The 16,478-nt window shown below is 44.2% G+C and overlaps 1 protein-coding gene across 2 annotated transcripts; it reads left to right on the forward strand.

Moving 5' to 3' along the window:
- The first annotated feature begins 920 nt into the window (after positions 1–920).
- Positions 921–16,478, forward strand: NDUFS8 (NADH:ubiquinone oxidoreductase core subunit S8). Of its 2 annotated transcripts, none has more exons than XM_042477965.1 (7): positions 921–1,068; positions 8,208–8,271; positions 12,201–12,263; positions 13,974–14,063; positions 15,045–15,217; positions 15,806–15,934; positions 16,110–16,478. In XM_042477965.1, the coding sequence occupies exons 1-7, from the start codon at positions 970–972 to the stop codon at positions 16,239–16,241; spliced, it is 750 nt and encodes a 249-aa protein (XP_042333899.1). In that variant the 5' UTR covers positions 921–969; the 3' UTR covers positions 16,242–16,478. The 2 variants fall into 2 exon arrangements, with proteins under 2 accessions (XP_042333899.1, XP_042333909.1); XM_042477975.1 differs by lacking the exon at positions 921–1,068 and adding an exon at positions 1,344–1,458.

The raw sequence follows: 16,478 nt of genomic DNA on the forward strand, positions 1-16,478 counted from the left end.
TGTTCCAATGTCTTAACAGCCCTTACTGTCAGGAAGTTCCTCCTAATGTTGAAGTAGAATCTCTTTTCCTGTAGCTTGCATCCATTGCTCAGGGTCCTAGTCTCTGGAGCAGCAGAAAACAAGTTTGCTCCAGCCTCAATGTGACATCTCTTCAAATGTTTAAACAGGGCTATCATGTCATCTCAGGCACAATGGAAATCACTGATTTATAGAGTTGGAAGAGACTGCAAGGGCCACCCAGCCCAACCCCAATCTGTCATGCAGGAACTCTCAATCAAAGCATCCCCATTGACAGATGGCCATCCAGCCTCTGTTTGAAGACCTCCCAAAAATGCCTTCACATATTCCACTGCCAAACAGCCCTTACTGTCAGGAAGTTCCTCCTAAGGTTGAGGTGGAATCTTTTCCTGGAGCTTGCATCCATCGCTCCATTGGGCCCTAGTCTCTGGAGCAGCAGAAAATGAGTTTGTTCCCTCCTCATCCCTTCAAATATTTAAACAGGGCTATCATATCACCTCTTAACCTTCTCCAGGCTAAACATCCCCAGCTCCCTAAGTCATTCCTCATAGGGCTTCATGGTTTCCAGACCCGTCACCATTTTAGTCGCCCTCCTTTGGAGACGCTCGTTTCTCATTGTCCTTTTTGAATGATGGCGCCCAGAACTGGACACAATAGAGTGGCACCATGACTTCCAGTGCTAGAATCCTGTGTATCCCTGCCTGGCAGATCCCTAGGACTCCTTGTCCTTCACTCTCTCCACAACGTTCTTCGCTCAAACAGGTGCCTTGATGAAGGCAACTGCTAACCCTTCAACGCAGAGGCCCAACTGAGCTGCGCCAATCCAGGCGGAATTTAACCTCCCGCGCAGCCAATCAGCGGCTGCTACAATAGACGTCACTACCCCGCCCTTTCCCATCGTTCCATCGAACCTCAAAGAAAGTCCCGCCTCCCACTGGGCATCTTCAACCAATGAATCTTCAGCCTCGCAGTGATTGGCTCCTTAGTGGTCGCTCCTTGCCGGCGGCTCTGAGCTCTGCGGCGCGCGGCTCCCTCTCGCCGTTTTCGGGGGTGAGTCCTTTTTATTCTCCTTCTTCGCGACCCGGCGTGACGTCACGCCTCGCCGTCCCTCCAGGCTCCTGGGAGGAGAGTGCAGAGGCAAAGGGAGAGGAGACTGTCCTCGCATCCACTCGATGCTGGGGACCTTCATGGGGGAGTACAGAGGACAAGGGTACGCGCATGCGTCGTGGCGGCTAGGCTGATGACTGCGCAAGCGCCCTAAGCAGTTTGAGGGGTAATGAGAAGAGGGCAGAGGACGCTGCGCATGCGTGCAAGCGCTTTGGCGTCACTTCAGGCCGGAGTCCCGGTTGGCCCCGCCCAAGTGAGGGCAGCCCTCCAGTGTTTCATCTCTCCTTGCAAAGCACCTCTCAGCGTTGTGCCCTCGCTGCTGCTCTGGTTGACGTAAGCACAGGAGTCGGCTTTTTAATAGCGCCCGCTTTAAGGGGAGGGCCTGCGTGGCTTAGTGGCTGGAGCGTTGCTCTAGGACCCTGGGAGAGAGCATGGAAAGCCACTGGGTGACCTTGGGCAAGTCACACTCCCTCAGCCTCAGGGGAAGGCAGAGGCACCCCCCCCCAGGACGAATCTTGTCAACCCTGTGACAGGCTCACCTTTTGTTGTTGTTAGCCACCCTCAACCCATGGCGACCCTGTGGATGAGACCACAAGTTGAACATGAGTCAACAGTGCGATGCGGCAGCCAAAAAGGCCAATGCAGTTTCAGGTTGGATCAATAAAAGTATAGTGTCTAGATCAAGGGAAGTAATAGTGCCACTCTATTCTGCTCTGGTCAGGCCCCACCTGGAATATTGTGTCCAGTTCTGGGCAACACAATTTTAAACGGATGTGGAGAAACTGGAATGTGTCCAAAGGAGGGCGACTAAAATGGTGACGGGTCTGGAAACCATGAAGCCCTATGAGGAACAACTCAGGGAGCTGGGGATGTTCAGCCTGTAGAAGAGAAGGTTAAGAGGCGATATGATAGCCCTGTTTAAATACTTGAAGGGATGTCATATTGAGGAGGGAGCAAGCTTGATTTCTGCTGCTCCAGAGACTAGGACCCGGAGCAATGGATGTAAGCTCCAGGAAAAGAGATTCCACCTGAACATTAGGAGGAATTTCCTGACAGTAAGGGCTGTTCGACAGTGGAACATACTCCTTCCTAGGAGTGTAGTGGAGTCTCCCTCCTTGGAGGTCTGTCAAGGATGCCTTGATTAAGAGTTCCTGCATGGCAGAATGGGGTTGGACTGGGTGGCCCTTGCTGTGTCTTCCAACTCTACAATTCTATTATTGTTAGACCTCTGTCCTGCAACCCCATAAAATCCTTGACCTCCTTAATAGAGTCCATCCAACTGGCATGTGGCCTTCCTCTCTCTCTGCTTCCTTCCACCGTTTCTAGCAATACTGTCTTTTCTAGTGTGTCATCTCTTCTCATGATGTGGCCAAAGTAGGACATCTTGGCTTCCAGAGAGACTTCTGGTTTGATCTGCTCAGGACCCATTTGTTTGACTTCTTAGCAGTCCATGGGAATCCTCAGCATCTGTCTCCAGCACATCCACATCTCCAATGAATGGATTTTCCTCCCATCTTCTTTCTTAACTATCCATCTCTCGCATCTATACATGGTAACAGGGAATGCAACGGCTTGTACGATTCTAACTTTGTACTGAGTTGTATACTTTTGCATTTTAGGATCTTTTCTAGTTCTTTCATAGCCACTCTTCCCTTTTTTAATCTTCTTCTGGTTTCCTGGCTGCAGTCCGTTCCAGTCAATCACTTTGTCCCTCCACATTCACTGGGGTTAGGGGAACAGGCCACCATGGAATTTGGAAAAACTGCAGATAACCTAAACTCTATGTCTTTACCTGAGACAACACGTCTGAGGAATCTCTAGGTCTCCAGTGCAACTCTCTGGCCAGCATCTGCCAGACATTGATCATAGAATTGCACTGGAGGACTACAAAGGCCTAGTAGCGTATTCTCTCTAGGAATCTCTAGGTCCTCCAGTGCAACTCTCTGGCCAGCATCTGCCAGACATTGATCATAGAATTGCCTGGAGGAGCTACAAAGGCCTAGTAGCGTATTCTCTCTAGGAATCTCTAGGTCCTCCAGTGCAACTCTCTGGCCAGCATCTGCCAGACATTGATCATGAGAATTGCACTGGAGGAGCTACAAAGGCCTAGTAGCGTATTCTCTCTAGGAATCTCTAGGTCCTCCAGTGCAACTCTCTGGCCAGCATCTGCCAGACATTGATCATAGAATTGCACTGGAGGAGCTACAAAGGCCTAGTAGCGTATTCTCTCTAGGAATCTCTAGGTCCTCCAGTGCAACTCTCTGGCCAGCATCTGCCAGACATTGATCATAGAATTGCACTGGAGGAGCTACAAAGGCCTAGTAGCGTATTCTCTCTAGGAATCTCTAGGTCCTCCAGTGCAACTCTCTGGCCAGCATCTGCCAGACATTGATCATAGAATTGCACTGGAGGAGCTACAAAGGCCTAGTAGCGTATTCTCTCTAGGAATCTCTAGGTCCTCCAGTGCGACTTTGGTTAAAGGTGACCATAGAGTTGCACTGGAGGACCTAGAGATTCCTAGAGAGAACATATTAACAAAATCAGTGAATAATCATATCCATAAAAGTCAATGCTGCAAATATGGAGGGATGAGTGTATTTGATCCAAGGTATGAGAACTCTTTTACTATTTCTATCTCTTCATTGTCTAGGTTGAATTTATTATGTAGGTCCTCTGCGGTCATTATTTCAACATTAAGCCTGCCTTGCACTTCTTTGAGCTTCCTTAACAGATGTTCCAGACCTCTGAGGTTTTCTGCTAGTACTATGGTGTCATCTGCATATCTTAGGGCCCAGTACAGACGGGCCCTTTGCGGTGCACCCATGACGTGCTGGGTTGTTGGGGCAGGACATACACACGCCCTGCAACCCTAGCATGTCATGGGCGTGCCGCAGCTGGCGCAGCACCATTCAAATGGTGCGGGCAGCGATGAGTGCCAGCAGTGCAGCGTCCAAATGGGACTGCGCTGCTGGCATGTCATCATTCCATTGCTGGTGCTTTGGCACAGCGCAAGTATGCTGCCACAAATGAGCTGCTTCCATGCACGCTCCTTTCTTGCTGTGCAGCAGCGTAGCACAGTTTGGTTGCTACGACTGCTGTGGAGCAAGAGAGGCGCCTCCCCGGGCCCTTTTTGGTGCTCTGTACCGTGCCTTAGATTGTTGATATTCCTCCTCCTATTTTCACTCCTTCTTCTTCTGTGTCCAATCCTGCTTTTTTATGATATGTTCTACATACAAGTTGAACAGATAGGGTGAGAGATACAGCCTTGTCAGACCCCTTTGCCAATTGGGAACCATTCTGTTTCTCCATGTTCTGTTCGACAGGAGCCTTTTGTCTTGAGTACAGATTCAGATGTGCTGGCACTCCCATGTCTTTAAGGGCGTTGCATAGCCTTTCATGATCTATGCAGTCAAAGGCTTTGCTACAGTCTATAAAGCATCTGCTGATGTTCTTTGGGAATTCCCTGGTGCACTCCATTAGCCTTGTATGTTTGCAATGTGGTTCCTAGTGTCTCTTACTTTCCTGAACCCTGATTGGACCTCTGGGATTTCTCTTTCCATGTATGGTTGGAGTGATGTTGCAGAATTTTGAGCATAATTTTGCTGATATCTACCTTAGAGACTCTTAGGTTCACCATAAGTCAGAATCAACTTCAAAGAACACAACAACAATGTGTGGATGGAATGTTTTAGGCCTAGGATAGGCAGGATGCCAGAATCTTCAGTTTCTGTATTTTAGCCTTGGGGACATCCTGGAATTTCATTTGCACCATAATCTTTGCTGCATATACACTGCAGAATTAATGGCAGTTTGAATGCTTTAAAGGCCATGGCTGAATGCAGTGGAATTTGGGATTTGTAGTTTCATGAGATATTTAGCTTTCCCTGTTAGAGATCTCTGCTGCCCCCACCAAACTACAAATCCCAAATGGAGCCATGACAGCTAAAGTAGTGTCAGGCTGCATTAATTCTGCATATGTCTGCAGCTGTCTAATGATTTGATGGTTTAAGTTGCAAAGCAAGATTTCTCACTCTTAACGACTTTATCAAAAGTGCAGCATTAATGAATGCTTACTCAGAGTGGGAGCCAGGTAGCACTGGATTTCCTAAGGCTTATTCCTGCATCAGTAAACAATAGGATTGCAGCCATACAGTGCAATCCTATGTATATATGCTTGGGAGCTGGACACACAGTATCCAGTGGAGTTTATCCCAGGTAAACTAAGATTGCATCTTACGTTTAGAGGATGTCTCTTCCACTCTGGTGTAAGATGGAGCTTTTCTCATCATGCTGCAGTCCATCTGCCCCTACTTGCCTCCTTCTTTTCATTCTTTTATTTGATTAATAATCAGCTTGATTAGTCAGCCATATTTAAAAACATTAGTTGGAATCCTGTTCTCAATCCTGACAGAATAGACCTGGGGGTTTACATAGGGTTGCCAATAGTCAGGACCTCCAAACCGGGACAAACAATGCAGGACAACATTTTCAAATGTAGGACACATTTTTAAAATGGCGAAAAATTGAGGCTTTTTTAGAAATGTTAATATAAATGCATGTTTCTTAGGCATGATCAAAATGGAGGACATTTTGACAATTCATAGACAGATCGCAGAAATGTATGTACCTTTGTGGCCACCCCTTCCCCCATCCAAACAGCACATTTGGGCATTGAACATGGCTTTATTTTAACATTGCCCTTGCATATTCAGAGGCTTATTCCACAACCAAACCCTTTGGGTTTAACACTGAACATGGGTTAACATGGCTATGCAATAGAACATGGTTAAACAAAAGTGGATTTGCCCTCGTTTCAGGTGTCTAACCAAGTATACTTCTCAGAAGTGTGTACTTGGTCAAGGATCTTTGGTTTTCCTTCATTTTGACTTGTTTTGTCTGTATTCCTCCCACTAAATAAAGAGACATGAAATGGAGTTAATGGGTACAAGTTGTAACAAAAAAGTCTTGTGAGACTCTGTAGGCAAGAGGTGCACCATTTAAGAACTGCATTAAGCACACTTAGGCTGCTGCCACACTGCTTCACTCTCATCACTCCATCCTATGGAATCCTGGGATTTGTAGTTTTTGTGGTGCCAGGGCTGGGCTTTGAAACTCAGGTATAAGAGAGGCAAAAGGCTTGGGCTGCATCTACACTGGAGAAATAATCGGTTTGAGACCACTTTAACTGCCTCGGCTGAATGCTATGGAATTCTGGGAATGGTGGTCTGTTCCAGCACCAGAGCAGAATGGCAGTTAAACCCCTGGAAAGCCTCTGACCAAGGTGACCAATGGCCCTCACCACCAAAATGTAGGGCACCCAAGCAAAAAATGTAGGACATGGCCAAAAATAAAAGCAAAAACACCATGTAATTAAAATAATGCTTCTTAGCCATGATCCAAATGGAGGACATTTTGAAATGTGACAGAAGAGGAAATGTCCTGGAAAAGGAAGAGGATGCCTGGTCACCTTGTCTCTGGCTATCCAAAATCACTAGCAGAAATAAAACAAGTGCTTGACTGAAATGCCCAGAGTTCCTCACCAAAGCTGCATCCACACTGAAGGAATAAATCCGTTGAGAGTATAACTGTCCTGGTTAGTGCTGGGGAATGCTGGGAATTGTAGACACTTTGGCCCCAGAGCTATCTCTGACAGGGAGTCCATAACCCTCCAAAACGTAGTTGAACTGCAGTGCCCAAATTCCTCCCCAGGTGCATCCACACTGACGAAATGGTCCAGTTTGAGACGGCTCAGTGCTGGGAAATCCTGGGATGTAGTATATTGTGGCTCGAGCCTCACGGACAGAGAAGTCTCAATGTCTCCCAACACGAGCATTCCCAGGATTCCCTAGCCTGATTAGTGGTATTCCTGCCGTGTGTGGAGAAATATAAAAGCTAGGATGGATTCATGTTGAGACTCTGTGTCCAAAACACACTGCTTGGACTGCCAGGGCGGTCAGTGCTATGGAATCCTGGGGAATTGTAGTTTATTGTGGCACCAGAGCTCTCTGACAGAGAAGGCCAAATGCCTCACAGAGACCAAAATTCCAGAGCATTGAGCTTTGGCAGTTAAAGGGGTCTCAAAGTGCAGAGGGGGGGGGGGAGAGAAAAGCCAGGGAGTGTGAATGAGCTCTGAGAGGAGGAGGAGGAGGGAGCCAAGGGGAGTGGCCAGGGACCATCCGAGGAGGAGCCCCTGCTTTCTCTCATCATCGCAGCCTCCTCACTGCTGGCAAGAGGGCCTTGCCCCAGGCAATCGCTCCTCTGTGGACCATTCACTCTTTTGTCAAAAGAGCTCTGGTGCCACAAGAAACTACAATTCCCAGATCTCCCATAGCACTGAGCCATGGATGTTTTGGGGGGGTCAAACTATTTCTGCAGCCTTTTGTACCCAAACCTTCTATATTACACACGCAAGGCAAAATCTTTCCTTCACCAACCATTGAAAACCAACCCAAGTGGAGGGGGGGCTGATTGCTTCTTTCCCATTGGTCAGCTTCGGGAGAAATTTGCATATTCCAAGTAAAGGTGTTTAGGGCCTCAAAAATGATCCTGTGATAAAGAATTACAACAATACTGAGTGGTAGACATTTAAAAGATGAGGCATTTAGACTCCCAGTGAAACATGAATGATTTATGGCCTTTTTTTCTTTTCTCACTGTAACCTGGAAATTAAGGCCTCTTGCAGGACATATATACCAAGGTGGGCGGGCAAAAGCTCTGAGTGGCAGATGTCCTGAAGACCTGCTCTCTAGGCTACGCCAGTGTGCCAGGCGGGGAGAGTGGCACACAGCCGCGCAGGACGGCGGGGAGGAGGCAGGGGAAGGCCGAACCGGGGGCTAGGGGCCAAAGCGGACCGGGACCAGGAGGGAGCCCCCAAAAGCGGGTTTGTCACAGGGGCCGCCGGGTTATGGCATCCCTAGGTTTACATGAGTGTTCACTCACCATTGAGTATTTGATTCTGTGGTCTTACTTTAGTTTGGAGAGCTAAAAGGATTCATGCTCTACTCTTCTAGATTAAAAAAACCCAACAATAACAGATCCAACCAGGAAAACTATCAGCATTTTTTGTTTCTTTTCTTTTTCAGAGGAATCCCAGATTCAAGCTGAAAATGCCTGTGCTGTGGATGATGCGCCAGGTTTCCCGAACAGGTAGCTTGCAGCAGAGAGATATCTGGGGTTTGATGTTGGCTTTGACCTACGTTTTGAACCTAGGCCTAGCCATTACTTGTTAGTAGTTCCTCCCCACTTGTAAAATGGGAGTATTACTAAATGGCTGATGTTTTAGGATTAATGTATTTAAAATGTAAATTATACTGAAAGACATGTGTAAAGAGTAATTATGGTAGCATGAACAATGTATTGAGTTCTCATGTGGATGATTCATATTTAAGTTGCTGCCTAGCCCCAAAATTTCCAATGACATTTTGTTGTTGTGTGCCTTCAAGTCATCTCTGACTTATGGCAACCCTAAGGTGAACCTATCATGGGGTTTTCTTGGCAAGATTTGCTAAGAAAAGGTTTGCAATTGCTTTATTTATTTATTTATTTTTATCCCGCTTTTTCCCCAAAGTGGAACCCAAGGCGGCTAACATACATAAAACACAACAGTTAAAACTGTACAATTAAAATTGTAAAAATATAAAAATTACAAATATAAAATTTAAAACATATAAAATTAAAAGTTATTTAGTCTGTAACCCCGCTTCAATCCACTGGGATAGGCGGGGAAACATAAATAAATTTTATTATTATTATTATTAAAATTAACAATCCAAGACCATCCCTCTCATCCCCCAGTAAAACCATGCCTGCCAGATATTATACTCCCTTGAGGCTGAGAGTATGTGACTTGTCCAAGGTCACCCAGTGGTTTTTGTGGCCAAACTGGGGGCTCATTCCCACTTACATTTAAACTGGTTTGGGATTCCTGTTTGCTCAGTGTTAGTAAATTGATTCCAAAAGGTCCGTCGTTCCTACTATGAAAGCAGATCTTTTCATTATGTCCTTGTAATTGCTTCTTTTTTGGCATGATTGTTGTCCCCACTAGTTTGCACCGCTTCAAAATGCCTACCAATCATCTGTACATCATCAGTGACATAAGCGACAGCCCAGGCTCTGGATAAGGAGAGGGTACTGGTAGCCACTGGGCCTTTTGGCTGGGCATCACTCAGGAAGTGCTTTCCCCAAAGAGGTGCTTAGAGGCACAGTGCTGAAACCTTCAAAGGGCTCCATGGCATTTATAGATTTTTTTTAAAAAAATAAATTGATTGAAGATTCAATTCATTGGTTTTGCAACTACTTGCGTTTGTACCCATAGGTCACACCAAAAGTCAAAAGGTAGCACTGAAGGGGGGGGGATGGTAGATCTACCAAAAACTGAGGAGCAATGGTAAACACCCCTCTGCCATTAGTCCCTCCCCACCAAAATGGTACCATTCACATCCGTCATTCCCACTTGTTGAACATGCTCCAGAATCTACTCTTTCCAAAAGAACCTCCAAAGAACTAGTGTCAGAGTGGTTTTGTTTTGTTTTGTTTTTGTATTTGCCTTGCTTCATCACGCTTGAAACTGATCACACTAGGATCAGAACTGGGAATAACAGTCATATAAACTGATCTGCAATCATAGTGGGAATGAGCCTGGTCTCCAGAGTCATATGCCAACACTCAAACCACTACACCACACTGGCTCTTTACAGTAGCATTATGTACAAGTAACTAATATCTGTGATGTATGAATAAACAAGATTTGTAAAGTATATTATACAATACTGTTTCTAAGAGGTCTTGAAGCCTGTACCAGCTTATTTGGGAAGAAACCCTGTTTAACCAAGTGAGATTTATTTCAGAGTATTCATCCATAAGATGAGGCTCCATATGTGAAGCAAAGATGCTTTCTAATTCTAAGCAGATGATGATGCCAGTTAGAGGACACCTTATCAGTAAGTAGTTTTTAGGCTTTACTGGTGAACCAGGCACAGTTGGTGAAGATATCTTAAACACTTTGTTGTATCTATACACAAAGGCCTCATGGATAGCCAATGTGTTGTCTTCTATAAAGGTGGAATGTCTAGTTTTAACTCCATGTCAGCATCTACATCAGTGCAATAGAAAGAAATGCTACTAGCCATTTTATACTTTATGTTGATTTGTGTGAAATAGTAATGGTGCATCTCTTATTTGCCAGCTTTGTCCCCCTCCCCCGGTTTCTGTGATGAACAGCTAGTATCTGGATCCAAGAAGAACTGTATACTGTATTTGTTTATTAGCAAGCAGTCTTTCTAGTGGGGAAAAGACAACTAGCTGTGTCAGTGAATGATAAAGTTGGGCATCTTTATGGAATTTTAAATAACATCCCTAATGCATCTTGAGATGGTAGCTGTGTCTTTTTTGAGAGTGTTTTTCTTTTGGGTAGCCCTCCACTATTGTAGGTGTTAGGGGTGGCAACAGTAAAGCATATGAGAACAGTATCAGATTTTGTGCATATTTATGCATGGTGAAGAAAATGAAATGGCAGTTGGGTTGTTTGTGATATCCTTATTGTCTCCACTCATGTGCTTTGGCCAGTTTATTGATCTCGCTGGATATAAACAACCCTGTTTGTACTTCTTAGAATGGCATGTTCTCACTGTTTTAGTTAGTACATTGCTTTGCTATCTGAAGGATGGTTTCAAAAAGTTTCAGTATGTAATAAAAATAACCAAAAGTGGTAAAGCATAGTTTTGAAAGTACAGTGCACCCTTTTTTTTACACGGGGGATCCATTCTGGACCCCCCACGTAAAAAAAGTGTATGCTTGAGCTCCATTGAAAGTAATTGGGCTTGTGCATGTGGTGGCGGTGTGGCGGCACATGCACGCCACAGGCACACGCCCCATTAATGTAAATGGGATGCGCCTCCCCTTGCGTCCTGCGTGCTCCTGCACGGCTTTCAGCGTATGCTGAAAGCCGCGTATAGTGCGTCCATGTATGACGCAGGCACACTGTATGTACAAAAGACTTCTCTAGAGAATTAATTTTGTAGTTATATTCTGAAGTACATGTGTGAATCTATTGATTTGATAGAGATGTATAAAATTATACATAGTGTAGAAAAACAAGGTAAAAAGAAAAACCTTCAAAAGCTTGCTACATGTATTTTGTACATTTTGGCTGGTCCGATAAAGGTATCACTGTTTTGTGTATTTTAGATCCCATGAGGTTCAGGACAGATAAAAGGGAGTGCTACTTCACATAGTTGTATAGTCAAACTGGAATTTGCTTCCCAGAATGTCATTATGCTAATGAGAATAGACAGACTCGTGGAAGATGCAGCTATCAAAGGCTACTAGTCATGATGGCCAAACATTGTCTCTAAAAATCAGTTTCTACAGAATAAAAAACAGCTGTTTTTATCATGCCCTGCATGTAGGTTTTCCCATAGGCATTGGGCTAGCCAGTGTGGAAACAAACTGGACATTTTTCACAGTGAGCAGCTTGACTGTGTGCTAATTTCTTTTGCTGGTTGTTTTACAGTTGTTCTCTAAACCAATTATGGTAATATTCTGAAAACCAGATCATTATTTCTCAATCTTCTTGGGGATAGTAGAATAGGATGGAAAGCTTTATTGCTGTTTACATTTTCCCAAAAGGGCTATCCATAAAGAGAGATCTTTTTCTTCATGAACAGCACTTTTAGCTCTGTGTTATTAGCCTGGTAACTCATCTGCATCAAATTCTATGCTAGATGTAGTGAACAGTTAGCTGCCCAGATGTTTTGTACTACAACTCCCCCAGTCCCTTGCCATCGGCTGTGCTGGGTCTGGCTCATGGAGTTTATAGGCCAAAAAATCTGGAGAGCTAAAGGTTGCCCATTCTTCTTCTGTGCTCTTACCTGCATGCAGTTTCTTGTTGCCTCTGTCTAGCAGACTAGAATTTAATTATAAGACTGTTTCAGAAAGAATGTGGGTCAGGATTTTAGACATTTTGGCAGAGGTCATGAGTTGAACTGTTCCTGTACTCACTGTACTGTTTTGGGCATTTGGAACAAGCATCTCTGTTTCTCTCTGGTATATTGCTTAGTTTTTCTGTTGCTTCTTAGGGACTCCAATGTGCCTGAGTCTTGCCCGTCATCTTAGCAACACAGCTCCCAGAGCTTCCTACAGTAAGTACATAATAAAGTCCATGTTGAATTATAATTATTGCAAACAAGCTAGTGAAATGTGGGCTAGACAACGTAACTGTTATATGGATTTGTAACTGGTTGACTGGCTGAACCCAAAGGGTGCTCAATAATGGCTCCTTTCATCCTGGAGAGCAGTGACCAGTGGGGTCCCACAGGGCTCTGTCCTGGGCCCAATGCTGTTCAACATCTTTATCAATGACTTGCATGACAGAATTGGGGGTATACTTATCAAATTTGCAGATGAAACCAAATTAGGAGGAGTAGCTAATACCTCTGAGGACAGGATCAAACTTCAAAATGACCTGAATAGACTAGAAAGCTGGGCCAAAGCTAACAAAATGAATTTAAACACAGAGAAATGTAAGGTACTGCACTTAGCGCAGAAAAATGAAATAAATATAGGATGGGTGACACTTGGCTGAATGAAACTATGTGTGAAAGGGATCTGGGAGTCCAAGTAGACCACAAATTGAACATGAGTCAACAGTGCGATGTGGCAGTTAAAAAGGCCAACGCAATTTTAGGCTGCATCAATAGTGGTATAGTGTCTAGATCAAGGGAAGTAATAGTCCCACTCTTTTCTGCTCTGGTTAGCCCCCACCTGGAATATTGCATCCAGTTCTGGGCACCACAATTTAAAAAGGATGTTGAGAAACTGGAGCATGTTCAAAGGAGGGCGACTAAAATGGTGAAGGGTCTGGAAACCATGTCCTATGAGGAATGACTTAGGGAGCTGGGGATGTTTAGCCTGGAGAAGAGAAGGTTAAGAGTTGATATAATAGCCCTGTTTAAATCCTTGAAGGGATGTCATATTGAGGAGGGAGCTAGCTTGTTTTCTGCTGCTCCAGAGACTAGGACTCGGTACAATGGATGAGATTTCACCTCAACACTAGGAGGAACTTCCTGACAGTAAGGGCTGTTCGACAGTGGAACAAACTCCTTTGGAGTGTAATGGAATCTCCTTCCTTAGAGGTTTTTAAACAGAGGCTGGATAGCCATCTGTCGGGGATGCTTTGATTTAGATTTCCTGCATGGCAGGGGGTTGGACTGGATGGCCCTTGCGGTCTCTTCCAACTCTATGATTCTAAGCAAGGAGATCTTTTTCTAGGAGTGTAGCAGTTGTTCCATTGTACTTTCGCTGTTTTCTTTCTGTGTCTCTCAGGAAGGGACACTATGCAAGTTTATCACATGACAACCTTCCTATGAAAACTCACAGATATCCCTAAGAATGAATATGAGGCTTTTAATATGTAATTGTTTGCAGAAAGGCTTCTTTTGGATGTGTGTGTTTATTTTTAACATTGGTATGCTTTTAAAATGATAGTCATACTGTTTTAATGGGATGATTTTAAATTATTTTAAAAATGTTATTGTTAGATTTTAGTTGATTATTTTTGTGAGCTGCTTTGGGTCCCACTCCAGGAGATAGGCAACCTATAAATTAAACCAATAAATAATAAATAATAATAGTGCAGACAAGAAAATTTCCCATCAATAATCAAGGGCATGAACATTTTTACTTTGAAGTTAATTTTTGTTTCCAGGAACTTTAATGTGTAGTGTCCTTGTTTACAGAGTTTCTGTAGGAGATCTTTTTGGTTGTTAATTGCATGATCCCTTGTTGTACATTACAGCATTTGAGATTTCTATGAAGCAACAGCGCAAGGTTCATCTCTTTTTCCCCAACAGAATATGTGAATGCAAGGGAGGAGGCAACAGACATGAAATCAATCACTGACAAAGCTGCACAGACTCTCCTGTGGACAGAACTTATCCGAGGTGAGGACAGTGGTAGGATTAAGACAATGATGGGGATGCTTGGAAGTAAGGAGAGGAAAGTCTGTCTTTTGGCAATGAGTAAACCAACTAAGTGGGAACGGAGAATCTAATATGCAGAGATTACCGACTGCCTCCTCCTGTCCTCACACCCTCCAGAAGGTCTATCATGGTGGGACTGAGAATGAGATTGTGCCCTGGCCATGGCTGACTGCAACTAGTAATTTTTCAGTACCAATTTCATCTCAGTGTGTGAGTAGCCTTGGAAAGAATGCTGCAAATAACCTACTGTTATCTGTAATAATGATGACAGTCTTCGTTAACCCACTGCCCCTCCTGTTGCTGCCAGATGTATTTATTTAAATTCAAGACTTGCTTTCTGCTCTTGTACTTCTATCACTGCAGATGCATTCAAGGACCCTGACCTAGCCTTTTAACACCAAAATAAAATATTTTTTTATCTCAATGGCGTGAGTAGCTGCAACATGAAAATACAGCTCAACACTCTGGTGGGCATCCTCAGTGCTCCTTAGTTTCTGTCAGAAGACTTTGAACTGGAAGCTGTGATAAAGTGTCATGTTATCTTAGCTGAATTTGTGCACTGTTACTCTATCTTAAAAAGGAAGAAAGGAAATAAAGAAATTTGTAAAGGCAACTGTGGTAGTTCTGCTGTTAGATGGCTAATTCCTTGGGAAGTAGCATCAGCAGCTGGTGGGAAGGAGATTCATGCTGGGTGCACTTTATGATTGATCATGCCCCCTGGTAGTAAATGCAACTTACCCAAGGTGAATGGGCAAGCAGCCAATTGTAGCACTCCAGGAAACAGCTATAATATTAAATCTTTTCAGTTATAGTGCTTTTGTTTGGACATTAGCTAGATAGTCTTTTTAACAATTTAACTCTGTAGTTGCTCTGCCCAGAACTTTGTAGTGAAATCAACATAAGATTTCAATTAATAATATTTTGTTTTGCTATCCTCTTCAGGCTTGGCTATGACCATGAGCTACTTATTTAGGGAGCCTGCCACTATCAACTATCCCTTTGAGAAGGGTCCCTTGAGCCCCCGCTTCCGAGGGGAGCATGCCCTGCGCAGATACCCATCTGGAGAGGAGAGGTGTATTGCTTGCAAGCTTTGTGAGGCTGTATGCCCTGCTCAGGTGAGACCCCTGTTGTCCCCCCTTTCTTCTCTGATTTGATAGAGATTGTTTTTCCCACATAATGCAGGAATTCAGTGCAAAAGTTATAAGCATAGAGATGAAAGTTATAAACATTTGGAAGCTTGCAATCCACCTGGGAGGCACACTGTTATTCCTTTAAGAATCAGGTAAGCTTCACTGGATTGTTAGATCTGCAGATTTGCTTCTGTTAGTCCCTGTGACCTCCTTTTGAACTGTGAGAATGTGTGTCTGCTCAGTTAATCTGAAATACTTTCCCTACCACTAGTTACCAAATCCAGTGATTGATTGTGCCCCTTAATAATATCCATTATGGAGTTTGTGTTTGAAATAGTGTCCTCCTTTTAGGGCAGAGATTTACATCCTTGCTAAACAAATCTTCTCCTTTTCCGCCAGAGTTCTTTTCTGCCAGAGTCCCCACAGACCTTAGTCCCTTCTCGTCTATAGTATGAATACAGCTGAATTCTGCTTTCTGTCATTCTGTTCCCTTACTTCCCCCAGCCTTCAGACCAGGCTTCTGATATGTAGAATGACACCTGCTATTGTATTGTGCCTCTTTCTTCTTCACAGGCAATAACAATTGAGGCAGAACCCCGTGCTGATGGCAGCCGGAGGACTACGCGTTATGACATTGACATGACCAAGTGCATTTATTGCGGATTCTGCCAGGAAGCCTGTCCAGTTGATGCCATTGTGGAGGTGAATAGGCTAGAATGAATATGTTGAGATTAATATTTTGAGTTGCCCACTTTGGATTTGTTTCTGGAAGATGGGTCTACTCATAGAGTAAAACATGCCCCCTGCTTTTGTGGACAGGGGTGGGGGCGGTAATGCAGACTGATCTGACAACATGCTTTTTTCCTTTATTCTGCAGGGTCCTAATTTTGAGTTCTCTACTGAGACACATGAAGAACTTCTATACAACAAAGAGAAGCTACTCAACAATGGTGACAAGTGGGAAGCTGAGATTGCTGCTAACATCCAAGCTGACTATTTGTACCGATGATGGAGCACTTAATTCAACCTTAACACATCCTAACCAGCCAACTCCACCGAAGCACACCTGCAATAAAGGACATACACCCATTGTTCGTTTTCCTGTGTTTTGAAGAAGCAGTAGTCCATAAACTTTCTGATATTGTAGTACAGTCATACTTGCATGGGTGGGGAGAGGGAAGTATCTGTCTTTTCTTTTAAGGGAAGATTGTTGTACGAAAGGCAAAATTAAAGTGCAGTACAAGGA

Source organism: Sceloporus undulatus, chromosome 1 (genome assembly GCF_019175285.1).
Source record: "Sceloporus undulatus isolate JIND9_A2432 ecotype Alabama chromosome 1, SceUnd_v1.1, whole genome shotgun sequence".
In the NCBI taxonomy this organism is placed as follows: Eukaryota; Metazoa; Chordata; class Lepidosauria; order Squamata; family Phrynosomatidae; genus Sceloporus; species Sceloporus undulatus.

Coding starts and splice junctions, on each gene's coding strand:
- NDUFS8 (XM_042477965.1), top strand. CDS start 970: ATGAATCTTCAGCCTCGCAGTGATTGGCTCCTTAGTGGTCGCTCCTTG. Junction 8,272..12,200: donor GCGCCAGGTTTCCCGAACAG/GTAGCTTGCAGC, acceptor GTTGCTTCTTAG/GGACTCCAATGTGCCTGAGT. Junction 15,935..16,109: donor CAGTTGATGCCATTGTGGAG/GTGAATAGGCTA, acceptor TTTATTCTGCAG/GGTCCTAATTTTGAGTTCTC.